General features: G+C 45.5%; 1 protein-coding gene across 9 annotated transcripts in view; it reads left to right on the forward strand.

Moving 5' to 3' along the window:
• FRY (FRY microtubule binding protein) overlaps window positions 1-27852 on the forward strand; it is a 578021-nt gene that overhangs the window by 460975 nt on the left and 89194 nt on the right. For all 9 annotated transcript variants that reach the window (XM_068267046.1, XM_068267044.1, XM_068267045.1 and 6 more), the window contains 5 exons: window positions 2742-2927; window positions 5041-5239; window positions 19904-20025; window positions 21011-21198; window positions 23137-23231. In XM_068267046.1, the coding sequence (XP_068123147.1) occupies window positions 2742-2927; window positions 5041-5239; window positions 19904-20025; window positions 21011-21198; window positions 23137-23231 (790 nt within the window). The remainder of the gene's footprint in view (window positions 1-2741; window positions 2928-5040; window positions 5240-19903; window positions 20026-21010; window positions 21199-23136; window positions 23232-27852) is intronic.

Below are 27852 nucleotides of genomic sequence, written 5' to 3' on the forward strand. Positions count from 1 at the left end.
CCTCTTCTGCCTCGCTCTTTCCTCTTCTGCCTCGCCCTTTCCTCTTCTGCCTCGCCCTTTCCTCTTCTGCCTCGCTCTTTCCTCTTCTGCCTCGCCCTTTCCTCTTCTGCCTCGCCCTTTCCTCTTCTGCCTTGCTTTTCTATCTTCTGCCTCGCTATTCCCTCTTCTCTACCCTCTTCTGCCTTGCTCTTTCGTCTTTTGCCATGCTTTATTCTTTGTTGCTCCTCTATATTTTGCCTTACTATTCTTTCTCCTGGCTTGTACTCTTGTTTTCTTCCTTGATTCGCCATCTTGTTTTGCTTTCTCATCCTATGCCTTGCTTTTCCCTTCATCTGCTTTGCTTGTCCCCTCGTCTGCCTTGCTCTTCTCTGACCTGCCTTGCTCTTGCCCTCTCCTGCCTTGCTCTTCCCCTCACCTGCCTTGCTCTTCCCCTCACCTGCTTTGCTCTTCCCCTCACCTGCTTTGCTCTTCCCCTCACCTGCTTTGCTCTTCCCCTCACCTGCTTTGCTCTTCCCCTCACCTGCCTTGCTCTTCCCCTCTCTTGCCTTGCTCTTCCCCTCTCTTGCCTTGCTCTTCCCCTCTCCTGCCTTGCTCTTCCCCTCTCCTGCCTTGCTCTTCCCCTCTCCTGCCTTGCTCTTCCTCTCTCCTGCCTTGCTCTTCCCCTCTCCTGCCTTGCTCTTCTCTGACCTGCCTTGCTCTTCCCCTTACCTGCCTTGCTCTTCCCCTCACCTGCCTTGCTCTTCCCCTCACCTGCCTTGCTCTTCCCCTCACCTGCCTTGCTCTTCCCCTCACCTGCCTTGCTCTTCCCCTCACCTGCCTTCCTCTTCCCCTCTCCTGCCTTCCTCTTCCCCTCACCTGCCTTCCTCTTCCCCTCACCTGCCTTGCTCTTCCTCTCTCCTGCCTTGCTCTTCACCTCACCTGCCTTGCTCTTCCCCTCTCCTGCCTTGCTCTTCCCCTCTCCTGCCTCTCCTGCCTTGCTCTTCCCCTCTCCTGCCTTGCTCTTCCCCTCTCCTGCCTTGCTCTTCCCCTCTCCTGCCTTGCTCTTCCCCTTTCCTGCCTTGCTCTTCCCCTCTCTTCCCTTGCTCTTCCCTTCTCCTGTCTTCCTCTTCCCCTCAACTTTCTTGCTATTGCCCTCTCTATCACTTTTCTCACTTACCCCTGCCCATCATCCCTTGCAGACTTCCCTTTATTATTTTATATTTTATGTATGCATTGAGTGTGCAAGGGAATCTGTATCGTTAATTACTTCTACAACTTCCAACAGTTTAATTATAGAGAATTACCTTAAAACTGCTGTGCTGTTTCATGTGGAAATCCTTTTGGTTCCTTGGCACAAATTATGCAAGTTTTTTTTCCTGATTGTTTTAATTAATCATCTTTTTTATAAATTGTGACCTGACCTCAGTAATATAGTCATTTAGCAAACTATTCCTGACATGTCTGAAACAGCCCGGATTCATTAATTTTGAGTGAAAGATAATTTAACAGGGTTAATCTAGTTAAGTTCATGGATCACGTGTTTCCATGTGTGTCCTTAAAATTAATCACTATGAAAAATGGAAGCCTGGAAGAGTTTGTGTTTAATCATTCATTACATAAGAGAGAGAAAGAATATGTGTTTTTTGGTTGGTGGGAGGGTTGTAATGGAGTGAATCCAATGTGAAATAAATATAGATGAGATAAGCAATTGTATTTTTCCTACTACTACTATATATGACCTTTTTTGTAGATCCAATGTTTTTATTTTATATTTAAACATTTGCAAAGTACTGTGGATGTATCTGCTTAGTGGCAGCCTATTAAGTATCCCTGAATGAAAACACATGAACGGTTGACCTTTTCTATCTCATTCTGTTCTCAGAAGTTGTATTCTGCCAGGAAACATTTATGGCTGTAATTTGCTTATCAGTGATGTTTACTATATTCCCGACAAGCTACCCACAACACACTCCCCACAACACTTCCATGCCTAAAAATTAACTCTTTCAGGCAAAAGAAGTAAAAGAGCCTGGTTATTAATGTTTTCACTGTACATACACATGTTCATCTCCTCATGTCACATGTTGCCTCGGGAACTCTTTAAATGGACTTGCATTCACAATTCTCTCTATTCCAATAGATTAGCCACACAGTTTGCAGCATTTTTAAGCGAATGAGAGGGTTAATAAGTTTAGGATAATTTTATAATGGGAGTCATTGGAATGGTCTTCTGAGCCACAGTGAAGCTTAGTGCGCACGCCTGATGAAACTCGGCTGACGTGGCTGATAGCGACCGTTTGTGCCATGAATCCAGCATGTGGACGGCACTACCCAACCCCCCTCAGTCCTTGTCAGCAATCTGCCTGGCAGATTGCTTCCGCTGAGCGACAGCCAAGAGCATCGGTCTCCCCACTTACCCCTCCCACCGCGTGACGTCACTCCCACACCGCTCTACCCCCAGCAAGGGATCAGAATACCTGCAGGATAGCGACAAATCCGGAAATGTTGCACATGTTTTGCGGTAATACATTGCATGCAGTGTCTTACGACGACGCACTCCTTTATACTACAACGCACTGAACGTCACATAAGTGGTTCATTGCTGTGCGGCGAGCCGTGTTACAGAGCGGCCGTTATGCAGCAGCGGCAATGCACCACCGTGAATGTGGCCTTTGAGTATAAAATTAAAAAATCATGTCTAGTTGAAACTGCCTTATGTTCCCTTGGATCTCTCATGTTTTTCTATATCTGTTGTGTTTTAGGTCTTGACCATTACCGGCCGGAGGTTTTTGAACACAGCAGAAAGCTCCTCCTCCACCTACTGATTGCTCTGTCCTGCAGCGGCAATTACTCCTCCATCGCATCGGTCCTCCTGCATGCTCGGGAGGTGAATGAGGCCAAGACACTGACGGTGCAGTCTTCCTGCTCATCGGAATATCCTTATACAGGTTTGTGCCACCAGTGGCTTGATACATACCTGGATCTCTCCTGAGAAGTCATGGCCCACTCAACATTTCCTCTGATTGCTACATCGGGACTCTTCTCTTACACCACTGCATTGAAAAGCACGTCTGACTTTCTGTATGTCCAAAAAGAAAATTATAATAGCTTGGTCGACCTTTTCTGTTTTGGACGTCTCAACGTTCCTGCAGAGTAAATTCAGTATGGATCGGCAGAATTGGATCAGAATCATTCAGTATGGATCAGTTCCAAAACAATCGATTCCTTACTGAAAATAATTGATTCAGGAGTTGATTCCTACCATACACTGCACATCAAATTCCAATAGGTTCCAGAAGGGAGTCTATTGATAGAACTGTAGAGTTGCACTGTTTAGTGCAGTGCAATGCTATAGGCCATCCATTTTCCAATGCTCATGCCCCGCCCCCGATTGGTTTAAATTTTCCATTCTGTCTGATCGATACTCTTGATCGATTTTTAGTCAAAATCACTCGATCTGACCTTTTCAGGGAACGATTCCCAGCAGGTGCATCGAATATGCAAGAAATTGAATGATAACATCAAATGAGTTTATGGGCACCTATAGATGTCCTCTTTCACCCATCTTGCATAGCATTTTTTTTCTATGTATATAATGTGCACCACACTATACTCAGTCCCTTCTACTTTATTATTATTGATTGATATATCTTCCATTGTACTGTACCCTATGAATACATTATAAACAATCGTTTATAATGTATTACTAGGGGTGAATGATCTTTATTATTAATAGGGGTGGATGATCTGTACACACATTACACAGCTTTGAGAGACACAGACACAGAACATTTATATTCTGCTTTTCTCCTGGCGGACTCACAGCAGCCACTAGGACACGCTCTATAGCCAGTAGCAGTGTTAGGGAGACTTGCCCAAGGTCTAATACTAAATAGGTGCTGGCCTAATTAACAGGCAGAGCTGAGATTTGAACCCTGGTCTCCTGTGTCAAAGGCAGAGCCCTTAAAGAGAACCCGAGGTGGGGATCTTAGAATGAAATCTATACACAGAGGCTGGGTCTGGCTATAGTGCCCAGCCTCTGTTGCTAGTTGAATCCCCGCTAAGTCCCCCCTGTGCTCCGCTCTCCCCCATAAACTACAGCCGCGCTGGCGACACGCAGCGTGTCGCAGCGGGGTGTATTTACCTCACTAGTGTCACTCACGCCGCTCCCCCGCCTCCTGCAGAGTGCCGGTCCCCGCCCGCGTCCCTTCCCTCGCCGCTGATTGGAGGGAAGGGACGCGGGCGGGGACCGGCGCTCTGCAGGAGGCGGGGGGAGCGGCTTGAGTGACATTAGGGAGGTAAACAATGCCCGAGAGCACGGACGTAATTTATGGGGGAGAGCGGAGCGCAGGGGGCACTTAGGGGGGGATTCAACTAGCAACAGAGGCTGGACACTATAGCCAGACCCAGCCTCTGTGTATAGATTTCTTTCTAAGATCCCCACCTCGGGTTCTCTTTGACCATTACACTATCCAGCCACTGGGACAAAGGGAAAATATGTTAAGTGATAGTACATTCGATGATGAGAAGCTGTGTAGGAGGGGAAACAGTGGCCAAAGTGTCCTAAATGAGATAGTATGCTTGCCTGAAAAGATGAGTTTAAGTAACAATGTGCCGGGTTGTAAAGTGCATTGTAGACGTGAGTCAGGATTTTGACTTTAGTATCCTTTGTGTGATTGGCAGCCAGTCAAAGGATTGACAAAGGATTGACAGTGGGATAGGACTGGGGAAGGGGAAGGATAGGTGGATGAGCCATGCAGCAGAGTTCATGATGGACTGTATCGGGGCCATACAGTTAGCAGGTAGGCCACAGGACAGAGAGTTACAGTAGTCTAGTCTCCTTGAGTTGTGGGTAGACTGCTGAAGTTACTCTTCAGGGATGATGAAATGGCTTCTAGAACAGAGAAAAAGGGTCCAGTTCAATCTTTCTTTTTATTTGGATGTACCTTGACATGGATAAATGAGAATCCTTCACAGTCCATCTGTATGAGTCTTGGCAGAGACCATGTGCGTGCTGAAGAGAGGAACTCATTGAACACATTCCTTCATTATCTCTTTCAGGAGGGTTTGACTTTCTGCGGGAGTACCAGTCCTCTCCAGTGCCAGACTCTGGCCTGAGCTCCAGCTCTACCTCCTCCAGCATCAGTCTGGGAGGAAGCAGCGGGAACATCCCCCAGATCAGCCAGGAGATTGAAGATGTTGACACATCAGCTGAAACGGATGAAAAAGCCAACAAGTTAATCGAGTTCCTGACCACCAGGTGAGCAGCCGCCTGCCAGAAGCCGATTGCAGCTATCTGTAAATAAACACATTTTTCACAGGGTCAGTGTGATAGGAAGGCAGACTGAGATTGGAGTTATCAGCGTTGTGCAGCTATGAACAGCTCTGTATTGCTTATGCTGGCTTGTTTATTTTTAAAGGAACCCTCCTTTTCTTCTATGATATGCATTTCTGTGGGTTTTTTGAAGTTTTATTTACGTTACACTTTTGCAACACAGTTCTGTTGAAACCACTGTTTGCATGTGCCAACCAGTGTTAACCTCTTTGGCGGTAATCCCGAGCTAGGGTCGGGGGAAAAACCACAGCTCAGAGCGGTAATCCCGACTTGTGCTCGGGGTAGCCGCCGGAGGCTGTATGCAGAGCTATGCGCGCAGCAGGCGTTTCAACATTCTTCCCAGGAGATCTCTACGTCGGCCGCCAATCTTCCGCTCCTCCGAGGCTCTGCTTCCCCCTGGTGTGATCACCACTCGCTTTATGGTTGCAGCGCCACCTGGAGGATGGAGGGAAAACTGCAGCGCTGGAGCCAAGGAGGTGAGTGATTGCTGGAACTGCTGCAGATCTCCCTGCCAGCATGATTTTTTCCACGTTTTAAGGTCTGAAAGGGTGGGAAAAAAATTGTACAACTTTTTGACACTAAAATCTGGAAAGAATCATAACGCCAAGGGGGTTAAAGGAGTAGATGGAATGACTTCTGGTGGTTGTAGTGCAACTGCCTAGATTCTGTAATGAGAGGGACCAGGAACCCAGTGGTGCAGTACTGTAAGGTAAAATTAGATATGAGTAGAGTAGTAGTAGATTATACTCACGAAGGTAGGTTGCTCTCCTGCAACCACCGACAGACAAACCATTTCACAGGTTCTGTCCCACTACCTCCGGTCACTAACAAATGCGGTTGTGAGCGCCTCTTTAATTCTAGTATTAAAGAGGCGCCCACACCCGTGACTACTTCTGACTTAGGTACTTGTCATTGACCTGAGGAAGCGGGCCAGGACCTGTGAAACGTGTTGTCTTTTTGTGCATCATTAAAAAATAATTCTATGTGGTTTGTTCATTGGTGGAGGTAAGATCTATTTACTCCTAAACTTTATGATTTAAAATAAGATACAGTTTGGGTGCCTCCTACAAGTCTTGTCATTTAGTGTTAAAGGAGAACTCCACTGTGATTTAAAGCAAACCTGAGATAAACAATTGTATCAATAGTTCTAATCCTAAACAGGACTTTCCGTAAACCCTATATAATTATTTTGTATTTAAAGGAAAATTCTATTTTTAAGGAGCTCACTATCTAACCCCTACCATAGTCATGTCCATCATAGTCTTGTGCCAATTTGTTTGGGTAGGCAATTAATTTATCTGTATGTTTTTGAGCTGTAATGCCCGGAGGAAACTTACAAAGACATGGGGAGAATTCTGTGCAGATAGTGCTCTGGTTGGGATTAAAATCGGGGACCCAGCATTGCAAGGCGATAGTGCTATCCAGTATGCCACCGTGCTGCCCAGCATGCCGGCATGCCCAGTTCCAGCGCACTGGGCATGTGCGGTTCGTGAAACATGCATGGACAGTGTGTGTACACATTCATGGTATGGGCACTTTTGGATGACTGTCTGCGAGTTGAACAGTTTAACCACTTAATGACAAGCTGACTTATAAAGAAGTTCTGCTAGAGCCTCTTAACGGTCAAACAGTGCTGCTGCCACTGTGCGCCTGCACGTGCGCGCCCCTGCACGTGCATTCCCTTGCACGTAAAAATAGTGAAAAAAAAACCACCATCGAAAAAAATACACCTTTATTTTCAAATAATATATTGTCACCATAATTTGTACTAGGGACATAATTAAAATCATGTGATAACCAGGACAAATAGGAAGATAAAATGTAGTAGTGTTTATATTAAAACTATAGGGGATGATATTGGGGAAATAGTGTATTAGTTTAATTTTTTTCCTTGTTTTTCCCTTTAAAATGCATAGAAAATAAAGTAATTACTGAAAACCAATATCAACCCCAAAAAGCCCAATTGTTGGTTAAAAAAACCCAAGATATAGATCATTTAATTGTGATTAGTAGTGATTAAGCTATTGGCAAAAGAAAGGAATGAGCTCTGAAAGGTGAAAATCGCTCTTGTCCGTTAGGATAAAAAACGATTTGGGGTGAAGTGGTTAAGCAAGCTTAACCTCCCTGGCGGTAAGCCCGAGCTGAGGTCGGGCTATGCCGCCGGGAGGCACCGCTCAGGTCCTGCTGGGCCGATTTGCATAATTTTTTTTTTGTTACATGCAGCTAGCACTTTGCTAGCTGCGTGTAACCTCCGATCGCCGCCGATCCGCCGCTATCCGTCGCGCCGCAGCCGCCCCCCCCCCCCCCCAGAACCCGTGCGCTGCCTGGCCAATCAGTGCCAGGCAGCACTGTGGGGTGGATCGGATTCCCCTTTGACGTCACGGCGTCGGTGACATCATCCCGCCCCGTTGCCATGGCGACGGGGGAAGCCCTGCAAGAGATCCCGTTTTTTGAACGGGATCTCTTGATCTCCGATCGCCGAAGGCGATCGGAGGGGCTGGGGGGATGCCGCTGAGCAGCGGCTATCATGTAGCGAGACGTTGTCTCGCTACATGAAAAAAAAAAAACGTATTTGCTGCCCCCTGGCGGATTTTAATAAACCGCCAGGGAGGTTAAAGAGACACGGAAGCGAAAAAAAAAATTTATATGATTTGTATGTGTAGTACAGCTAAGAAATAAAACATTAGGAGCAGAGACATAAGTCTAATTGTTTCCAGTACAGGAAGAGTTAAGAAACTCCAGTTATCTATGCAAATGCGCCATTGAGCTCCACGACTTTCAAAGTTGCAGAGAGCTCTGTCTTCTGAAGCTTGTTATCTCAACTGTCAGTCACTGTATTTTCTTTTCCCCTCCAGAGGACAGGTCAAAAGTTCACTGGGCTGCTCTGTAAAATCATTTAGAATACTGAGTAGTGTGTAAACTGCAAATATTAGAGAATGATGTAATGTTATAAAAAAAAAACTATATAACTGAAAATAGAAATATGAGAATATTTTCTTTGCTACTAATGTTCTAGTAATTATCCGTACTACACAACCAATTCATTATATCTTTTTTTTTTTTTTACTTCAGTGTCTCTTTAACCAGTTCAGCCTTTCTGGACGAACTTACTCATCCAGATAGGCTCTGCCGCTGCCGCCGCATGGTGTGTGCGATCGGGCGCGCTCCAGCCGCTAGCCCCCCTATCAGTGAATGGGAATATAATTCCCATTCACCGATCTAAGTCCCCTGGAGAAATACCGACACTTTCTATTCAGAGAGCGCAGTATTTCTGCCCGGAAAAAAGTTTCCCAGCCTCTTTGTAGTTCCGGGATGCGAGAACGTTCACATCCAGGACTTTTTTGACTTGTGGCCAAATAGTAAACTGCACCCACATACATTTTTTATTAAACAATTATATTATTTTACATGTAAAATTGGCTGTTTCCCTCCCACACCAAAAATTACCCAAATACATTCCATGTATAAACGCTGTAGAAATAAATTGCAATGTGCCCTGTGTGTTGGTTTAGCTTCATCAGATGGTAATTAGCCTTATCAGTAGCTGTGACTCACAAGGGAGCCATGGCTCTGGCTTGCTCTGCTTCTTCAGGAAAGACAGAGGCTTAACCCATTTCGTTTTCCCTGCACAGTTCATCCTGTTAAAACTTGAAGTAAAGGCTGCTTCAGACGGGCGTTTTTGTGGCGTTTAACGCAGCGTTTCAGACGCAGCGTTTTTTGGGATCTACTGCCATCCCATGCAAGTGAATGGGAGCGTTTAGAACTGGCTTTTGCAGGCTTTCATGAAAGCCTGGCAGTAGATCCCAGCGTTGCGTCTAGTCTCAAAAGCAACATGCTGCTTTCAGAGGCGGTAAACGCGAGGAAACAATAGCAGAGACCAGAACTGCTAGCCTTGAACGCTTTTCAAAAGCCTTCAAAAGCTAGCTTTTAAACGCTGGCGTTTGAACGCAATGCCAAGCAAAAGCTCAGCAGACGCCCGTGTGAACCAGCCCTAAATCTGAGCCGGAACCTTAAAAAGAAAAAACATACTACCAGATTAGGAAAGGGGGGGACTAGTAGGATCAGGTAGTGTTGACCGTTGCTCTTAGATGCTTTTCTACCTTATGCTAGGTACACACCATACAATTTTCTGGCAGATTTACTTGCCAGATCGTTTATTTCCAACATGTCCGATCTGAATTTCGATCGATTTTTTTTTTCTTTTTTCTTTTTAAATGTAATAGTTTTTTTCCATCATTTTTTGATAGTTTTTCATAGAACTGAACAAAAACCGATAAAAAAAATCGAAAAAATAATCAAAAAAAGATCAGATATTGAAAAAATCCATCGAAATTCAGATCGGACATGTTGGAAATAATCGATCTGGCAAGTGTAAATCTGCCAGAAAATTGTATGGTGTGTACCTACCATTAGTTTTGCTTTACAAAGAAAAAACTAAAAATTCCAAAATGATAATGAAGAAAACAGGTTATCCTGCTATGGCTAATCTTTTAAAGTAGAAAGGTAGTCTGAGTTTAGAGTCCACTGGCTATAATCAGGTATGACCACCCAACCATTTTGCACTTGTACACAGATCTCTGCATCTTTTGTAGAGGCGGATCCCAAATACTGTAAGTTAAAATAACTGTTGCAGATTATCAGAGCTAATCTTTATAGCACTCTGTGAAGAATATCTGATAAGTAAACTTGTTCTGTACGTTTACAAACCACAGTTTATTCAGCATGCAGCTTTTCTACATTCTGTGAATAGTATAATGCCAGACATCAGTGAGCCCCAGGAGGGGACGATCCTTATACGGAGGGAACTTTACTTCCAAAAATAGTCTGCTTTGCTTATCCGATTGGCTGGCCTGTTTTTCAGATAGATGGTTTGAGGCAGTATTTTTTTTGAAGTACAGGTAGTCCCCCGTTCACATTAGCGGTGAGCGGAACATATACTGTACAAACGGTCCGGTGTGCGAACAGATCCAATGTTAAACCAACGGATCCGTTCACATCCATCCGCTTATACGGATCCGTTGTCCGTTCCGCTCAACGGACAAAAAAATGCAGCAGGACCTACGGTAATTTCCCGGACTGGAAACGGAAAGTTTTGCAGCTACTTAGGAACAAATAGAAAACGGACAGTTTACAGCACACTGGCTGTAAAAACTGATAGTATTTACCTGATCCTGATGGCCGGTTCCGTGAAAAATCGCAAATGTGAACCAGGCCTTAATGAATGAGATAGGGACGGTAGGTTCATTCTGAACCTGAATCAGTTCTTAAGTCAGAACACTGCCATCTCTGTCCCCTGTGCCTCCAATGTCCCCCTCTGTGTCACCTCTGTTCCCATTCCCTCAGTGTCTCCATCTGTGGCACCTCCCCTCCATGCTTCCACTGTGTCCCTCTGTACCACCTGTGATCCCTGTCCCCCTTTATACCTCCTTCGGTCCCTCTTTATCCATGGCTGGATCACAGGTTTGCTTTAATATGTGCTTGGAACTCACTATATAGTTTATTGTACCACATCAAAATTTAATTTTACTGAGTTTAAAAACTATTTTTCTTAGAATTTTTTTGATATTGATTTTTTCAAAAACTATTGTCTGTTTGAAAAAAATGTTTTTGACTTGTTCCCATTTTCTTGCCATTCGTACCAGCGGGTCGTTTGTAAGTCAGGGTCTACCTGTATTTCAAAACCACCTTTATGTGAAATTCCATTGGTTTCTAAAAGAACGCGTCGCATAGACTGTCACAGTTGGCTTTTGCCTGGACACACGTGTAAAACATTGTTTTAGTGCGCAAAGCTTTCTTCTAGCTCTTGGCTTGCATTACCCTTATAGTGGTAGTCTGTCACACCCAAAAATGGCAGGCAAATGTTCAAAAAATGCTTATCTAACATCTCAGAAATCGCTGTGCAAAACGATAGCAAAATCCTAAGTGATTGCGATAGCGATTTGCAAACGCAAGCGGGTGCCGGGCATAAGGCTGAGGCACACTGACCATCATTTTACGTTGTGTTTGCGTTTTGAAAAACACTTTCTCATTCACTTGTACGAGAATTGCAGGAAAATTGCTGCAATTTAAACAAAAAAAACAAACGTTGCAAAATCAATGCAATCAAGGCCAGAGAGCTTATCTACACATTCTGTTCATAATACTAAAAGCCTGCAGGCCCTCATACTACATAAGTGTTAATATTGGCCAATTAAAATTGGATGTGTGTGCACCCTTAGTAAAGGCTTCCTGAAACTGTCGTTTCAGGCACCATGTGTTGCATACGGGTCGTCAGGCTGAGCCGCATTGAGCGGTACAAGAGACAGCTGAGATCCATTCTTTGCTATTATAATTTCACTATGGAGTCAGAGCAATTTACACTATAAACTCCCACATTTCATAGGTGACCTTGGAGATCTGTGCTCAGATTGTCACGTATATCACATGCTAACGAGAGTGGAACATTTCTCTGAAATATTCTGAAGGCAGAGCTGTAACATTTATTTTCTTTCCTCTAATCCCAGCGTACTGCAAAGCACTTCAGCTATCTGAAAAATGCTTCCCCCCCTTATCTGTCACCACTGCTCCAGAAAATAGGTGTAGTGCAAACAGAGATCAACAGTGCCATCTGCTGCTGTACCAGTCATTGCTACATGAGTGCAGAAATACGGAATAGAAAGGTTTTCACACCCAGTACAATTTTTATGTTTGAAAACCAGCATTGCCTTCCTGAAGAAAGTTGTGCTTAAAGCGAACCTTCTCTCTGCTCTAATAGATAAGCAACAGAATAATAACCTTTAGAGAATGATTCTTTGTTACAGCTGATACAAATCCTGCAATAAATCTGCAGTGTCTACTTCCTGCTTTCATGGAAGCAGACATAGGGTTAACATCCTGTGTTTGAAAATTAGCTGCTCTGCCAAGGCGGCCAGTTAACACAACTAAGAGATCACATGACAGTTGGGATAAGTCACAGATGAGTAGGAATTAGACAGACTAAACTCTTTAAATACATACAGGGTGCATTTCTCTATGTTTTCCTTCTGTCCTGTGCAAGAGTTCAGGTCCACTTTAAAGATCATTGCCACCAATGTGTACATTTGTAAGATACCATACCAACATACAGTGCTTTGCAAAAGTATTCGGCCCCTTTAAGTTTTCCACATTTTGTCACATTACTGCCACAAACATGAATCAATTTTATTGGAATGCCACATGGAATACCAACACAAAGTGGTGTACACGTGAGAAGTGGAACAAAAATCATACATGATTCCAGACATTTAAAAAAAAATAATTGGGGGTGTGCGTAATTATTCGGCCCCCTGAGTCAATACTTTGTAGAACCACCTTTTGCTGCAATTACAGCTGCCATTTTTTTAGGGTATGTCTCTACCAGCTTTGCACATCTAGAGACCGAAATCCTTGCCCATTCTTCTTTGCAAAACAGTCAGTCAGATTAGATGGACAGCGTTTGTGGACAGCAGTTTTCAGATCTTGCCACAGATTCTCAATTGCATTTAGATCTGGACTTTGACTGGGCCATTCTAACACATGGATATGTTTTGTTTTAAACCATTCCATTGTTGCCCTGGCTTTATGTTTAGGGTTGTTGTCCTGCTGGAAGGTGAACATCCGCCCCAGTCTCAAGTCTTTTGCAGTCTCTAAGAGGTTTTCCTCCAAGATTGCTCTGTATTTGGCTCCATCCATCTTCCCATCAACTCTGACCAGCTTCCCTGTCCCTGCTGAAGAGAAGCACCCCCAGAGCATGATGCTGCCACCACCATATTTGACAGTGGGATGGTATGTTCAGAGTGATGTGCAGTGTTAGTTTTCCACCACACATAGCGTTTTGAATTTTGGCCAAAAGGTTCCATTTTGGTCTCATCTGACCAGAGCACCTTCTTCCACATGTTTGCTGTGTCCCCCACATGGCTTGTGGCAAACTGCAAACGGAACTTCTTATGCTTTTCTGTTAACAATGGCTTTCTTCTTGCCACTCTTCCATAAAGGCCAACTTTTGTACAGTGCACGACTAATAGTTGTCCTATGGACGGATTCCCCCACCTGAGCTGTAGGTCTCTGCAGCTCGTCCAGAGTCACCATGGGCCACTTGACTGCATTTCTGATCAGCGCTCTCCTTGTTTGGCCTGTGAGTTTAGGTGTACGGCCTTGTCTTGGTAGGTTTACAGTTGTGCCATACTCCTTCCATTTCTGAATGATCGCTTGAACAGTGCTCCGTGGGACGTTCTAGGCTTTGGAAATCTTTTTGTAGCCTAAGGCCCCGTTCACATTGCACGCTTTCCCATCCGCGTTTCGGGAACGTGTGCAGGAGGCAGACACGCACGACATCAGACAGTGCATAGACTGCCCTGTCTGATGTTCACACTGCATGCATTCCGGACCAGTGCGGTCCAGAAACGCATGCTGCACACATTTTTTGCTGAAACACGCGGCTGACCCATTCACTTCAGGTGAATGGGATCAGCCACGCAACGTATAGAAATGCGATAGTACAAACTATGAGATAGAGTAAAGGAGGAGTGAGACCTGATTGAATACAAATCAGTCTTATTCAAAAATACAAAACTTTATTCAAACATATGCTCATTATTAAAAACTGCAAGATAAAATTCCCACCATATAGCCCATCCCCCACCCCATCCATGCACATACCCACCCAGGCGTCCCCTATACTCTCCCCCTCCTAAACATAGATGTATCTCTGGATCGTGTGCACACGTGTTAATGGCTGCGCAGCCCTACAAAAATAGATCAAAACCTTGTTATGAAAAAATGTTGCCAAATCCCTCACAAGCAGAGATTTATGGATATCATAGGAAGTTCATTTGAAAAATGGATTCCAGAACATTCATCCAGTACATAATGATTTCTTCATATCATATAGCCTCCTATTTTGTGCACATGATCATCCATTGAAACAAATGGAGTACTCAGCGTCCCATCAGGCTAGCAAGTCACCTCAGTATAGTATGTTGATATAGCAGAGTGCAGTCCTGTATTATAGCATAGCATAGCACATGCAGTGTGATTCCTAAAGAACTTTTGGCAAACAAGCACATCAAGTAGCAGCATGTATCAATTGAAGCAGCAGCAAAGCACATCCAGTGCTAGCCAATTCACAAAGCAAAACAAGCAGACAAGGTGCATGGCAATATGATCAATGTCACTATGCAGGCCGCATGTGCAGTTGAGGTGCCCTCAGGGCTCTTACTGTATCCACCGGTCTGGGGCCTTGATGTTGGCCTGCTATGACAGAGCCTGGAAAGACTAGCCGAGTCTCTGGTGATGGAGGTGTGGAGAGAAGGATGCAGCACCTGGTTTAGGCAGCATGGAGGCATGGAGGGTAAGACCTCATGGTGGAGGACGGCGTCCTCGATCGATTTCGCCGGACTCTGCCGGCTTCTTCAGGAGGCGTGTCTCTCTGTGGACCACGCTGCGTCTATGTGCAGGCCGCCGTCCAATCCGACCGCAGGTACGGCATCTCCCGCCCCCACACCAGGGCCAATGCGAGCGGACGGGCGGAGCGGGCAGACAAGACGGGCGCGCCCAATAGCACACCCGGCGCGTCCGCCAAGCCCCGCCCCCCCGCACGCAGGCCCCGGGGAAGGGGCGGGAGACGCCAAAGCAGCCGGATCAGACGGCGGCAGCACAAACAGACACAAGCGTTCCACATCCCATCCCAAAACAACATCACAAAGACAAAATAACTATACAGTCATAATTATTATTCGCAATTAGAAAACGCCTAACATATGTATATGTGGCTTTGCAAAACAACGAATCTAAATGGATAATTTTAAATCACAGTACATATAATTCCGCTCACTCTTACGTTTTTGACTACCCCCACCATAAAAAAAAAGGAAGAGATGTGCGTACATGCACATCCCTATCCAGATGGGGATCAAGCCAATTATGGCATAAACACAAATCAAGAAATTTTCTCCCTAAACATCATGCGGAAAACTAGATATGAGATGCCCCAGCAGGGAGCCCCCAAAGCCCCTCCTACTAGAAGAGCAAAACAGACCCTTCAGGTGTGGGATGCTGCACCAGAAATCCCTAAGGTGGCAGAAAGGGAACATAGCTTGTGTTTTCATTGAGGCCTGGTTCCTTAGTTGCCTCCAAATCAAATATCCACCTTGCTTCACGTTGTAGAAGCAAGCGATCCATGTTACCACCTCTTGCAGAGTTATGAATTCTGTCCAGACCAACAAAGCGCACATGTTGAAACCTACCACCGTGAGCGGACTTGAAATGTTTCGCCACGGGAGTAAGGTTATTATAATTTGGACTCTTAATACTTGCAATATGTTGCGAGATGCGTGTACGAAATTCATTCTTGGTCTTTCCCACATAAAAGGCCCCGCAAGTGCAGAGCAGCAAGTAAACCACAAGAGTAGTACTACAATTTACATAGTGTGGGAAACACCAATCCCGGCAATCCGGGAGGCGGACCGATCTGCCCACCTGAATGTAACGGCATACCGAACAACCACCACAAGTATATGTACCAGTCACCTTACAGTGCTTTTTGTTGGCCCGAGGATCGACAAAATGACTGTTAACCAAAAGATCCCGTAGGGACGGTGCCCTCCGAAATGAATAAAGGGGAGTTTGTGTTAACACTGTGCTCAATTTGGCATCGTTAGTGAGGATATGCCAATGCCTATCCAATATCCTCGAAACCTCTTGATGCTGTGCCGAGAATCTGGTGCAGAACCTGATTGCCTCTGACCGCTCGCTGGCGGGACATCTACTTCTATCCAATAGGGCAGATCTGTTACTAGCATTAGCTCTCTTATAAGCCTTGATAAGAGTCTTATTCTTATATCCTCTTTGTCTGAATCTCGATCTCAGCTGCAGGGCCTCCCTCTGAAAAGCATCATCCTCTGAACAGTTGCGTCAAATCCGCAAATACTGTCCAGTAGGGATACCGTTAATAGTATGTTTTGGATGAAAGCTTTCTGCTCTCAGAAGTGCATTTGTTGCCGTTTCTTTCCTATATAAACTTGTAGAGACAAGGCCCGCAGTCGAGACCGAGATCAGAAGATCCAGAAATGGAACCTCCACATGACTCATGTGCATAGTAAACCTGAGGTTCCAGATGTTTTTATTGATAGTTGTAATAAATTGTAGCAATAATTCTTTGCCACCCGTCCAAAAAAGCAAGATATCGTCAATGTACCTGTGCCAGGCCAATGCGTGGCACAGGTACATTGCCAGGCCCTCATCGGAAAACAGCTCCCTCTCCCACGCCCCCAGGTACAGGTTGGCATACGACGGAGCACACGTGGTGCCCATCGCTGCCCCCTGCACCTGGAGGTAGTGGGTGTCCTCAAACAAAAAAATATTGTTTCTCAAAATGAAATCCAGAAGGGTCAGCAGAAACATATTATGTGCAGTATTCTGTATGCCCAACTCCCCCCCAAAAAAATCGTAACAGCCTCCACACCTAAATCGTGTGGTATACTTGAATAGAGGGCCTCCACGTCCAGAGTCACAAGCAACACACCAGGGGGAAGCTGTAGATTTTCCAAAATCTGCAATAAGTATGATGAATCTCGAACATATGATGGTAATGCACAAACGTGCGGCTGAAGATGTCTATCTATATATGCGCTTGCCCGTTCAGTAAGGGATCCCCTACCCGATACAATCGGGCGCCCCGGGGGTTTTTTGAGGTCTTTATGAACTTTGGGAAGTGAATAGAATGTTGGTAAAACCGGATTAAGTACTTTCAAAAACGTCACTACATCCAAATCAATTACCGTGCTGGAAAAAGCGTCGTTGATTATTGCAAATAGCTCCCCCTGGCAGCGTGCAGCCCTGGACGGGGAGACCCTCACATAACAATCCTGATTTCTCAAGATATCCAGGCACATCTCTCTGTAACGCTCAGCCCTCATCAGCACAATGTTTCCCCCTTTATCTGAGGGTTTAATAACCCATTTTTTGTTTAACATTAGCTCTGCAAGTGTGTTGCGTTCAGCCAAATCCAGATTGTCACCGTCTGTCTTATGTCCTCTTAGTTTAGAAATGTCCCTTTCTACCACCTCCATAAAAGTTTTCAAATTAGAGAAAAGAGAAAAAGGTGGAAATTTTTTTGAAGTGTTCCGTAGTCCCACCTCCTCTAGAGTAGGGACAAAATAAGATGCGTATACATTTGTATGTTCAACTTGAGAACAAGCCTCAGTATCTCCTTGTAACTCTTTTAAAGCTTGGATGATAGCAAGATCCTCATCTGACCACGGCTTCTCTAAAATGCTTGAGGGGATTTTTTTAGGTTTATCACCGTAGAGGGCCTGTAATAAAATACGTCGTCCAAACAAATGCAGATCAACTATTGTATCAAACACATTTATATTGTATGTGGGACAAAACCCCAAACCCTTCGATAATAATGACAGATATTCCTGAGGGATCTCCTCATCTGTCAAGTTGATAACTTCTAGATCTGCACTTGGGGCTTTGGCTCCTCTACTGTTGGTTTCTGTCACCTTCCCACCTTCTGCCCAGTGGCTAAAAAAGCCGAGGCCGAAGATGAGGAAGGTAACCCACCATCTGAATCCTCCTGACATGACGACTCCGTATCCTTGCTGATGTTGTCCTGTTCTTTATTCTTTTTACTCCCTGTTTTACTTGGGTTCTGCCCAACCTGTTTCTGTCTTAAGTTGTTGAGCGTTTTGAATTTTGGCCAAAAGGTTCCATTTTGGTCTCATCTGACCAGAGCACCTTCTTCCACATGTTTGCTGTGTCCCCCACATGGCTTGTGGCAAACTGCAAACGGAACTTCTTATGCTTTTCTGTTAACAATGGCTTTCTTCTTGCCACTCTTCCATAAAGGCCAACTTTTGTACAGTGCACGACTAATAGTTGTCCTATGGACGGATTCCCCCACCTGAGCTGTAGGTCTCTGCAGCTCGTCCAGAGTCACCATGGGCCACTTGACTGCATTTCTGATCAGCGCTCTCCTTGTTTGGCCTGTGAGTTTAGGTGTACGGCCTTGTCTTGGTAGGTTTACAGTTGTGCCATACTCCTTCCATTTCTGAATGATCGCTTGAACAGTGCTCCGTGGGACGTTCTAGGCTTTGGAAATCTTTTTGTAGCCTAAGGCCCCGTTCACATTGCACGCTTTCCCATCCGCGTTTCGGGAACGTGTGCAGGAGGCAGACACGCACGACATCAGACAGTGCATAGACTGCCCTGTCTGATGTTCACACTGCATGCGTTCCGGACCAGTGCGGTCCAGAAACGCATGCTGCACACATTTTTTGCTGAAACACGCGGCTGACCCATTCACTTCAGGTGAATGGGATCAGCCACGCAACGTATAGAAATGCGGATGGCGTGCGTTCGTATGCGTTGCGTTTCGAACACACGGCCATCCGCATTTCATAATGTGAAAGTGGCCTAAGCCTGCTTTAAATTTCTCAATAACTTTATCCCTGACCTGTCTGGTGTGTTCTTTGGACTCCATGGTGTTATTGCTCCCAATATTCTCTCTCTCTCTCTTCCTCTGAGGCTGTCACAGAGCAGCTGTATTTGTACTGACATTAGATTACACACTGGTGCACTCTATTTAGTCATTAGCACTCATCAGGCAATGTCTAAGGGCAACTAACTGCACTCAGACCAAAGGGGGCTGAATAATAACGCACACCCCACTTTGCAGTTATTTGTAAAAAAATGTTTGGAATCATGTATGATTTTTGTTCCACTTCTCACGGGTACAGCACTTTGTGTTGGTCTTTCATGTGGAATTCCAATAAAATTGATTCATGTTTGTAGCAGTAATATGACAAAATGTGGAAAACTTCAATACTTTTGCAAACCACTGTACCATCAGCACATGGTGCATTCTGTAGTTGCTTATTGTATATACACTGTGGTGTTTGTTTTGCATTGTATGTTATCGGTTTGGCCATGGCACACCTAATATCTGCCTTGTATACTCTGCCCAAGGTAACCCCTCATCTTTAAACCACAGGTGTCGAACTGCAGTCCTGGAGGGCCATATCTATGTCGGGTATAGAATGGACTGAGAAATGGAGAAATGTGTTCTACCTGTTGTACCACACATTTCCTGATTCAGTCCCATCAATAAATTTAAGCTGTGCCAAAAACCTGTAAGGACCTCGGTCCTTGGGGACTGGATTTTTGACATTCCTATTTTAGACTGAATAGATGTCCATTCAGTGTACCAGCACTGAGACTGCTGCCTTGATATGTGTAAAATATCGAGCATAGAAGAAATAGCTGCAGTCTTCCCTCCTGGAGAGGCTGTCCCTTCACGTGCAAAGAAAGTCCAAGAAGTGGGGTGGATGTTTGCCTCTTTTTATGTATTGCCCCATACAAAAATGCATTTATGATCCCACTTCTCTTATAGTGCTACTTTCCTGGCCTGTCGGTATTTTCTTCTGGCACTATGATCAAATGTGAGCAGCAAATACAATAAATAAGGAGAAAAAGGGTCAATGATTGAAATACCAAAGCATGTGATGTTTCTCCTCAGAACAGCTTGTTCATGTACATTGCTCCACTTAGCTCCTTATTCTATATCGAAAAGTGTCCTTATGTTTGCAGAGCCTTTGGTCCACTCTGGTGCCATGAAGATATCACACCCAAAAACCAGAACTCGAAAAGTATGGAACAGCTCACCAACTTCATGCGCCATGTGGTGTCTGTGTTCAAAGACTCCAAGTCAGGTAACTACTCTGTAATTTTTTGTTTCGGGGTACTTATGTAAACAGAACTTGTGAATGAACTAGTGTCCATGAGAAGAAAAAAAATAAGTCTAATCTAAAATGAAATGTAAGCCTCAAAAAAAAAAAAAAATCAAATACTGTATACAAAGGAATTTGGTATTGCTCCACACAGGGCTGCGTGGAGTCAGATGATTTTTGTACCCACTTCATAGCCCTCCAAGGGCTGTGGAGTCGGAGTCGAGGAGTCAGTCATTTTGGCTACCTGGAGTCGGTGGTTTGATAAACTGAGGAGTTGGAGTTGGATGATTTTTGTACCGATTCCACAGCCCTTGCGCCACACGCAGTGTGTTATCAGGTGAAAGGTGCTGAATGGTCTGTAAAACAGAGTAAAGATATAGGCCTCAATTCACTAAGCTTTATCAAACACTTTATCGAACGTTTGATAATTTACCTCATAGGTAAAAACTAATTTCGAATTCACTAAGGTGTTATATATTTATTGAATGTTTTATCAATAAAACGTTCAATAAATCTTTAACACCTTAATGAATTAATAATTTACCTCAAGGGTAAAATCTAATTTTGAATTCATTAAGGTGTTGTATATTTATCGAATGTTTTATCAATAAAATGTTCAATAAATCTATAACACCTTAGTGAATTCGAAATTAGTTTTACCTATGAGGTAAATTATCAAACATTCGATAAAGTGTTTGATAAAGCTTAGTGAATTGAGGCCATAGTGACCACTTTGATCCCACTTATATGTCTCCTCACACATTTCAGAACAATTGTATTGATATCCTTTTTCTCAGCTCGTCCTTCATGGGCCTTCCTGTGATAGCCTACGATATCATACAGGGTTATATGGGAGCTGAAGCTTGAGTGGGTTGTTTTTTTTTTGGGGGGGGGGGGCTTGGTACCCTATTCCCTTCAGATAAGGAACCACTGATGATTGTTTTGGTGTATGTGTTTTCTTCCACAGGCTTCCATTTGGAGCAGCACCTGAGTGAAGTGGCCCTACAGACCGCTCTAGCCAGCTCTTCCCGCCATTATGCAGGCCGCTCATTCCAGATACTGCGAGCTCTGAAGCAGCCACTCTCAGCCCATGCTTTATCCGACCTTCTGTCTAGATTGGTGGAGGTCATTGGGGAATACGGGGATGAAATTCAGGTATTATTCAGCTCTCAGCAGTAGTGTGTGTGCGCGCGCGTGCATGTGTGCTTTCAGGTGTGCGTGCGTGTGCCTGCAGGCGCGTGCATGTGTGTGTAAGATTCAAGCAGCTTTCTCATTCTCATGGCGTAAGTCAGTGAGGTTTGAAGCAGAAAATTCAAAATGGTTCTCGCAACATTTGGTTATGAAAATAATCATGGCAGTGGCCCAGTTTTTCCTTTAAAGCTACAATGTACATCTGTTAATGTTCAGCAAAATTTACCAGTCAAGGGATTGCATTTCTCAAAAGTTGGCAGCTTATGTTGTTACTGCATCTAGCATCCTGGCTTTGTGTTTTTATGCAGAGACTGCTGCGGTACGCTGGCAAAATGAATAGTAAAGCATCTACATTCAGGGCCATATTTCTGGATTTTCTTTTCTGTAGATTTCTGGAAAGGCCGCAGAGGCCCATGCCTTGGGCGGTGGCTGCTCAATGGGGCAACTGAACATGAAAGTGGGGTTACTACATATGAAAGAGGGGTCTGAAAATGCGGAGCACCACATGAAAAGGGGAAAGTGATCCCTAAGAGAGCTGTTCATGAAAAGAGGGGCTGCTATACATGGGTGAGACAAATGGAAGAGGGGGCTGTGCAGGGAATGGGAGGGGTACTACTGTAAACCCCTTTTTTAGCAAAGGCCGCGGTTCACAAAATCAGTACAAGTGTGAGGGGTTCATTTGGAATGTTGGCTCAAAGCAATTCAAATGTAGCTGCAGTCTCTTTGCAACACAAATACTAGTAACACAAACTAGAGTTTTTTTCTCACGTCAGTTTGGTACAGTGACTTATATGCTGACTAGCCCATTGCATAAGTCCCACCAAGAAAGTGTCATTAGACCTATTGCCATGATTTAACAAAATTGGTGCAAACCCCTTGATGGAAGTAATAGACTACTAAGGCATAGGAAACTAAAAGGTAAGAATAGGCAGGTAGTGTTGCGGACTTGCCTGGTGATCCGGTCTTCTTGCTGTAATGTTTTCTGAGTTCCTGTCTCAGAACAAGTATACTGATCAGGATGCCAGTATTAATATGTGCTTCAGAAATTACTACAGCAAAAAGAATAGCAGAACAGTCAGGCAACTGATATTTACTTTAAGATAAATAAAATGACAGCCTCCTTGTTTCTCTCACTTTAAGATTTCTTTACCTGGAACTCCCATAAAACATTAAATCTGGTTGTCTGCGAGAACCCAGCCACCTTCCTTGACCCATTAGGCAATTACTTTTACAACTTTTTCATTCTTATTCGTAAAGCCCAACTAAACCTAAAATTGAACAAGGCAAACTTTGAAAACAGTCATGTTGAGTAATGTAAAATAGAATTATTACCCCTGGAACTGACATTTTTAAGGCATGTATCCCTTGGCAAACTGTGTTTGCATGCACTTTGCACTTATCCATACAGGTACTAGACCTCTCCGCCCCACCCCATTTTCTTTTAGCAGAGCTGAGGTCTTACAGCAACTCCCTGCCTACTTCCTGTGAACTAAGTTTTTCCCTCTACATGGTTTCTGTTAAGCTGCAGAAGTGCTTGGAAATGTAAACTGGCATCTACTGTTACTCTTGATATTGGGGTGACACATGGTCAAACCCGATTGACCTATTTAGCTGTTGACTCCAGAGAGGACATTATGCAACTTATACTGCAGTTCCAAGCAAGTTTAGCCTATGTAAAATGGTGTTCTGCCCTCAACTTTGATTGAGTACACTGTTTATAGTCACTAATCCTGATTGCTATTAGACCTATTCGACTTTGCTGTGTTTAATTTTGGTTTAGATGGGCTTTGAAGACCATTGGTAATAATGACCATACAGGTCTGCCACAGAGTATAGGAGAGGATGAGTGTGTGATCACTGGGGTGAATTACAGGCTTTTAACAGTAGTTTTAATATTTCTAGGGCTATGTGATGGAAGTTCTGCTTACTCTGGAGGCAGCAGTGGATAACCTATCAGACTGCCTGAAGAACAGTGATCTACTAGCTGTCTTGTCCAGGTAAAGTTATACCTGCGTTTTTTTTGTTAAGCAGTTTGTATTAACTATACCCTTAACTGAGTGGATTGTAATAATGACCAAACATAGGCTTTTTTTTTTCACTAAAGCACTTCAGGGCTGGAGAACATAAGCCATCTAAAAAAAACTTGGATAGTCTGCTTTTGCGTGGCAAAGGTTAGCCCGAATGAAATAGTGGTATGTTATTGCTTTTTCACACACGCACCTGCAGGAAGAACATTGTTTTTAGCCTCCCTGGCAGTTTGGAATAGCCTGACTCGCCCAGGGAAAAATAGCCGAAAACTGTATGGACAAGTCAGGCTCGCCCAGCAGTTCTAAGGCAGCGTTACACTTTTTACATTAAAATGTGTGTTTGTGTGCAAATGTTTGTATGCCGTGGACACCTGTATGTGACAATTTGCACACAAACTCAAATTTGAATAAGCAAAACACATGCGAAAAATTGCATGTTTTTTGGCAACAAAGTTGAAGCGTTATTGTGGCCTGGGAAAAGAGGGAGAATTAAATTATTTTTTTACAAAGCACCGGCATTTTCCGTGGGGCTTCTATACCCAAGTTCGCCAGTCCTAAAGAGTAACACAGACCTGGGCTTCAAGGAGGGTAGGGTTAACATTAAAGTGGGATTATATTTACAAAACTAAAATTTCAGTAACTACTCTTAATTACATAGAACATTTGAAAGCCATCACACACATTCATTCCCTGGGTGTAAAAATACATTTATTTTCACTGCAGAGAGCAGGGGACCCTTGCTTAGCTCTGGTCATAGGAAAATGAAATCATTTCCAGCTGAGGCTCTTTGAGAAATGTGTTTTCACTCTGCCCTCTGCTGAACACACATCGCACTCAAGAGACGGGAGAAGGTCCCCCAGCACCCAAGGCTGAGACACCAAAGTGCGCCCCCCATCCCTCCCACCCCAACACACACTGTTTGCTATTACTCTAAGAGATGCCCCAGGGCCCCCAACATCTTAATCTCTAGTTATTTGGCTTGCAGTCACTGCCATGTATCTCCTTTTCTTATTTCTCTCTGCTTCAAACACAATAGGGTAATGATAGGTGAGTGAGTTGTGCGCCCCCCCTTTCTACACTGCGCCCTGAGGCTGGAGCCTCTCTCGCGTCTGCTTTGGCCCGGCCCTGATCGCACTGGCCACATCTGAGTCACTTAAGTAGAAAAAGAGGGGGGCAGAGTGAAGACTCATGCCTCAGAGAGCTTCAGCCAGCAAAGATTACATTTGCCGATGACCAGAGATAAGCAAGCTTCTTCTAATCTCTGCAGTGAAGATAAAGGTTTTTACACACAGGAAATGCATAGGAATGTTTTGTGGTGTGTTCTGCTCATTGGTGATGAGCTAATTGTAAGCATAAGAAGAGTCCCCTTTATCCAACAGTCTTCACAGACAGGACTGTCTGATGATTACTCCAGTAAAGAGCTGTTACATAAGGGATGTGCAAGCAGAGGCGTATCTATAGGGGTGCACATAGGGCACCTGCTATAGGCGCCCTTTGTCACTCTGCTGGGGGGGGGCGCATCCCCAGTAAGCAATTAATCATCCCTCTCTGTGTAGTAGTAGCTGGCTGTCCACCAGCGCTATTGTCTATGCCGGCGCCCGCACAAGGAGAGGAGGCTGAGGGATTGTGTGTGTCACTCAGTGTGACAGGCAGGCAGCTTCCTGCGCAGCGCCCCCCGTGTGTCACCTAACTGCCCGGCATCTGAAGCTGCCAGCTACATGCATGGCCACGTTTCCTCCTCTAGTCTCCCCTCCCACCTCCATGCAGCCACTCAGGAGGGAGACCGGGGGATACAAGACAGCGAGCGGCGGCGATCCGGTGACTTTGAAACGCTGCGGGGACTCCGTCACTGCTGCCCGTCACTGCTGCCTCTGGTCCCCGCTGCCTCAGTCTCCGCTCACACCTCAGATGAGTGGATCCCGGAGAGAGAAGCATTGCCACCCGTGGACGCGGAGCACTTCAAAGGCGGAAGTGATGATCACTTCCTGCATGCGAAGTTCAGGTGCACGACCGGGTAGTGTGTGCCTCTAAGGACTGCAGTGGCTGGAGCGGTTTCTGTAAGGGTGCTTGCTGGAAGTCACATCCATGCCAGGATACAGCAGAATTCTATTCAGAACTACAGCAAGTACTGGTGTCCTCGGTAGAGAATCTAAACATGCATCTGTTAGTATATATATTCTCCTTTATTTACTGTGTAATATTAATTTGCTTTGCTTGTTATCTTTTACTGTACCCCAGATGCCCACCCCAGCCAGAACACAGATGTGCCCACCCCAGCCACAGCCAGCACCCAGATATTTCACACACCCCAGTCAGCACCAAGATGTACCCACTGCAGTCCTGCAGTCACCACATAGATGTACCCACCCCAGCCACCGCCCTGTTGTGCTCCCCCCAGCCTGCACCCAGTTGTGCCCACCCCAGCCAGCACCCAGTTGTGCCCACCCCAGCCAACACCCATCTGTACCCACCCCAGCCAGCACCCAGATGTACCCACCCCAGCCAGCATCCAGTTATGTCCACCCCAGCCAGCACCCATCTGTACCCACTCCAGCCAGCACCCAGTTGTGCCCACCCCAGCCAACACCCAGATATACCCACCCCAGCCAGCATCCAGTTATGTCCACCCCAGCCAGCACCCATCTGTACCCACTCCAGCCAGCACCCATCTGTACCCACTCCAGCCAGCACCCATCTGTACCCACTCCAGCCAGCACCCAGATGTGCTCACCCCAGCCAGCACCCAGATGTGCTCACCCCAGCCAGCACCCAGATGTGCTCACCCCAGCCAGCACCCAGCCAGCACCCAGATGTTCCCAGCCAGCATCCAGATACTCTCTCCCACCCCAGCCAGCACCCAGATGTTCCCAGCCAGCATCCAGATACTCTCTCCCACCCCAGCCAGCACCCAGATGTTCCCAGCCAGCATCCAGATACTCTCTCCCACCCCAGCCAGCTCCCAGATGTTCCCAGCCAGCATCCAGATACTCTCTCCCACCCCAGCCAGCTCCCAGATGTTCCCACCCACTACCTAGATGCTCTCTTCCTCCCATCACTCCAACCCCATCCAGTATCTAGATCCTCCCTCCCACCAACCTCACCCAGATCCTCCCTCCCTCCCACCCCACCCAGCACCTAGATCCTCCCTCCCACCCCACACCTAGATCCTCCCTCCCACCCCACCCCACCCAGCACCTAGATCCTCCCACCCCACCCAGCACCTAGATCCTCCCCTCCCTCCCACCCAGCACCTAGATGCTGCTACCCACCTCTCTCAGCAGATGCTCCCACCCACCCCACCCAGCAACTTCATCCTCCCACCCTATCCAGCACCTAGATGCTCCCTACTTGGCTACTTAATTATTTTATGTTGATACACCTGGCTATTTAATAGGCACCTGGTTACTTAATTAATTTAACTGCAGGTGTGTAACTATTTGGTTTTTTTTTATCCAGAAGCATGTGACTACTTTATTTATTCATTTATCTATTCATTTATCTGGAAAAATGTGGACTATTTATTTATATTTAATTTTGAGGCACATGGCTACTTAATTCTAATATCTAGGGGGCCATGGCTACTCAATTTATGTTATGGGGCAATTTTAATATTCGGGGGGGCGCAAATTCAGTGTTTGCCATAGGCGCCATATTACCCAGATACGCCTCTGTGTGCAAGCTCACATGCAGTCATGCAGAGAACCCCTTGTTTTATTCTATTTAATGCTGCACCGTGATTGGATGATTCACATCACTGATCTTCAGACCTTAACCCAGGGGTCCCCAAACGTTTTCAGTCAAGGGCCGGGTCAACATACCTCAGACTACTGGGGGGCCGGAACTTACATAAAATGATGTTGAAAAACATGACATTGAATCTAGAAATTGATCCCCAATCATGCCCGGAAGAGAACTCCCAGCAGCAGCCGTTCAGTAATGCGGTGGCTCGAACAATGTCTTTGCGCACCAGACAGTGAAGCATACCCAGGTGACAACCTGCCATCCAATTGGACAGCAGTGTCACCTGATGCAGCGTAGATGGGAGAGCTGGCTGGCACTCGGGAATAGCTGTGGATGACTGGCATAAAACGTGATGCAACCAGTACAACTATGTGCTCAAGACAGAAAGCAATAGGTTTGCAAAAAATGGGAGGAGCAAAAGATGTCTGGCACTATAGTTTAATGTGCAGCATACAAAAAGACGTATTGTGTAGAAAACAACATGGTAGATACATTGCAAGTGGAACACTCAATGCAACAAAACACGTGTGCTGTGAATGACGTCTTAGCTGTACCTGGGTGCATGGGAGGTAGCTGGTGTGGGCGCCAGGAGGTGCACGGTCCTTACGACCGTTTCGCAAGGCGGCTGCCAAGCTTCTTCTGAGGTGTGCACTAAGTGTGTGGGACAGCAGCGGAACTAGATATGCGTCCGTATCGGGACGCACTTCCGTCACGCTGAAGGGGCCCCCCGCCCCCCTCCAAGTGATTGGTCCAGAAACCCTGCTACAATAGGAAAGGGGGGGAGGAGGAGGCGGCCGGCTACTGAAGACGCGCTGCGCGCGCACGTCGTAATGACGCCGCGAGCAGCAGC

Source organism: Hyperolius riggenbachi, chromosome 2 (assembly GCF_040937935.1).
Source record: "Hyperolius riggenbachi isolate aHypRig1 chromosome 2, aHypRig1.pri, whole genome shotgun sequence".
Classification (NCBI taxonomy): domain Eukaryota; kingdom Metazoa; phylum Chordata; class Amphibia; order Anura; family Hyperoliidae; genus Hyperolius; species Hyperolius riggenbachi.